At 34.3% G+C, this 2841-nt stretch overlaps 1 protein-coding gene across 1 annotated transcript; it reads left to right on the forward strand.

Annotated features, from left to right (window-relative positions):
- Nucleotides 1-418: 418 nt before the first annotated feature.
- On the forward strand, nucleotides 419-2540 carry LOC117409231 (protein SPO16 homolog). Its single transcript, XM_034014927.2, has 5 exons — nucleotides 419-484; nucleotides 1058-1151; nucleotides 1452-1623; nucleotides 2138-2216; nucleotides 2333-2540. The coding sequence occupies exons 1-5, from the start codon at nucleotides 419-421 to the stop codon at nucleotides 2450-2452; spliced, it is 531 nt and encodes a 176-aa protein (XP_033870818.1). The 3' UTR covers nucleotides 2453-2540.
- Nucleotides 2541-2841: the final 301 nt, after the last annotated feature.

Consider the following 2841-nt stretch of genomic DNA (forward strand, 5'->3'; position numbering starts at 1 on the left):
GTCAATATAAGTTGTTTCCACAGTCCAAAAAAGGCATTTGCAAACCATACATTAAGAAAAGCAATAGATTCCTGAAAACAAAAATGTAATAATCTCGATTTTTGTATTACAAGTATGCCTACAAAATGGTTGTTTTACTTATATTTACCCCGTGCACGCTACAGTATATTGTAATCGATTACGGTATTATGCGCACTTAAAATGCAAAACATCTTTTAAAATTATTTAACCCAGGTGTCATCATCGGGTCAGCCCCAGAGCGAGACACGTCTTGTGCGCGCTAAGGTTAGTAAAAGGATGATGCCGTAAGCGTTGGTTTTCTAACAAAAAACAATCCGTGTCGATGTCCAGTGTATTGAGCACCACATTCCGACCTACGTGTGCAGATTGCAAATTGGTTTAAAATTAGCAGTTCTTGATGGCGAATACCGACAAAGAAAACAGAAAATGGAAGACGACTATCATCATAAGCACAGCGATTCAGGTGACGCGTGACCACGATAGGCTTAAGTAAACCAGTGGCGGGAAAATTATTTAACAAGTTTAAAGTGTCTTAAATATACATGTGTTAAAAATCTATCCAATTAACAAAAACTGTCAGATGTTAGAATTTATTATTTCTACCATGTTATTTATTTTTTAAACACATTCATGGGTTATTTTAGCATTAGAAATAAACGTATGAGGCACGTGCAAGATTTTTTTTTCTTTTTATTATTTATTTCTTAGCAGACGCCATTATCCAGGGCAACGTACAGTTGTTACAACATTATTTTTCACACATTATTTTTTACATACAATTACCGAATTATACAGTTGGGTTTTTATTGGAACAATCTAGTAAAGTACCTTGCACAAGGGTACAGCAGCAGTGCCCCCCACCAGGGATTGAACCCACGACCCTCCGGTCCAGAGCCCTGAGCCCTAACCACTACTCCACACTGCTGGCCCATTTCAGAAAAAAAAATCCTTTAATAAATCTTGCTGAATTTCGTGTTACTGATGTAAAAATAATTAAAGTAGATAGTAATTTTTAATATTTGCGTATCGTTTTTAGAATCATGACGTTTCCTGCTCGTTGTCAGCTCAGCAGCATCGAATTCGATATACTGACTCCGTGGAAACGGGGTCTCTGATTTTCCCTCTCTCTGGTAAAGTAACTCTGTGTCTGTCCTACTTATAATAAGGTGAAACATTTTGTATGTTTTTAGTTTTAAATATGGCTAGATCAGCAGTGGATCGATCGGGTTTACCTGTGTCCACAAATGTGATCAGTATTGCTGTGTGTTCAGATTTTTCTCAAGTGGGTTAAATACTACCTTATATATATTTTTAACACATACATATTTACATTGCTTGGAGCGTTGAATACCATCTTTTTACAAAATAAAATGAGAAAATGTCACTAAATGGTTATCCCCATGATCAACAGATGTCTTTGTTTCATCTAGGCATTGCATTTCTGATTGTGGATACACAGGAGTTCCCTGAAAACCAAGAAGAAACTGCTGTTTTTGAAAAGATTAAGAATTTTATAGGGATTCACAGAAACAGTTTTCTTCTTTTATTAGCTTCACTTCATGGACCAAAAGAATGCAGAATATTATTCAGAATTCAGCAGAGGTACGTTTTTGTTAAGCATATATATTCAGTATGTATTTCAATTTGAGAGAAAACTAAACCTGTCTTTGAGGTATAGAATATAGTGGAACCCCAGAGCTAGACTGATTTTACACTCATTGGGTCATTTTCACAAAACTTTAAGGACTATATATGAATATTCTTCAGTGTTTACTGTGACAATCTACCAAACAGCCCATAATAGTCTTGCTGTTTTTGTTTGTTTGTTTGTTTGTTTGTTTTTTTAATAAGTTTTAGATACCCACAACCTTTTATAAGCCTTCTAGCAAAGTTTACATGCAACAGGGAAATATGTAAGGGATGTTATTTGCTTAAAAATTATAGTTATGTGTGTGACAGTCCATTCATACACATATAGTTTAGGTACTAAGTTGACAGGCATGAACCCTCGTCTAGTTTTTGTAGCATTTAGGAGGATTGACAGGAGGTGCAGCATAAGCAAGGCTAACAAGGGAATGCACCACAGCTAATCTATACTCTAATCTAATCTATACAGATTTCTAACAAGTAATCTTCGTATCATACCTGTCCACAACACTCCTGAGGTCATAAAGAGCATGCTGACTATTGCAAAGGTGAGCGAGGTAGCTTTTTTAAACCTTTTCAAAAATCTTTATACCCTACAAGAAACATCATCAATTATAATGGTTTTGTATTGACATTTCTCAGAATAATTTCCGTTTTCTTGCAGGCAACAAGTAAACCTCATGTAGACAGTGTTCGGGATCAAATGACAATGGCAAAAGCTCAAATTATTGAGCGAAGTTCTGTTTGGGAAATGCTTCGTAATCTACAGTTAGGCTGTGAATGAAATCTTCTGAAAAAAATCAATAACTCACTATATTAAATATTGACTTGAGTGGGATTCTAAGGACTGCAGGGGATGCATTGGTTGCAGAATATACAATATATATATATATATATATATATATATATATATATATATATATATCCTTTGTTTAAAATCAAATGTAACATTTCAAACCACAAACATTGTGATTTAAAAAATAAATAAACAATTGTATTACTGCCAGTTACTGTGCAACATTGTGCTGATTTTACATTTAAGAATTTAGACCTATAAAATGCAGTGTTTCATTGAAAACAATAGCTACAGTACTAAGAGTATGTTTAAATGTATTTAGAACACTTTTTCCCCTTAACATGCTGCTAATTGTAGAAAATCATACACATACTCCA

This window comes from Acipenser ruthenus, chromosome 10, assembly GCF_902713425.1.
Source record: "Acipenser ruthenus chromosome 10, fAciRut3.2 maternal haplotype, whole genome shotgun sequence".
In the NCBI taxonomy this organism is placed as follows: domain Eukaryota; kingdom Metazoa; phylum Chordata; class Actinopteri; order Acipenseriformes; family Acipenseridae; genus Acipenser; species Acipenser ruthenus.

What these genes read in the sequence shown, in the direction of transcription:
- LOC117409231 (XM_034014927.2), top strand. Translation starts at nt 419, where the DNA reads ATGGCGAATACCGACAAAGAAAACAGAAAATGGAAGACGACTATCATC. An exon ending in TCTGATTTTCCCTCTCTCTG is followed by an intron (nt 1,152 to 1,451) that starts GTAAAGTAACTC and finishes TGTTTCATCTAG; the next exon opens with GCATTGCATTTCTGATTGTG. An exon ending in TTATTCAGAATTCAGCAGAG is followed by an intron (nt 1,624 to 2,137) that starts GTACGTTTTTGT and finishes TAATCTATACAG; the next exon opens with ATTTCTAACAAGTAATCTTC.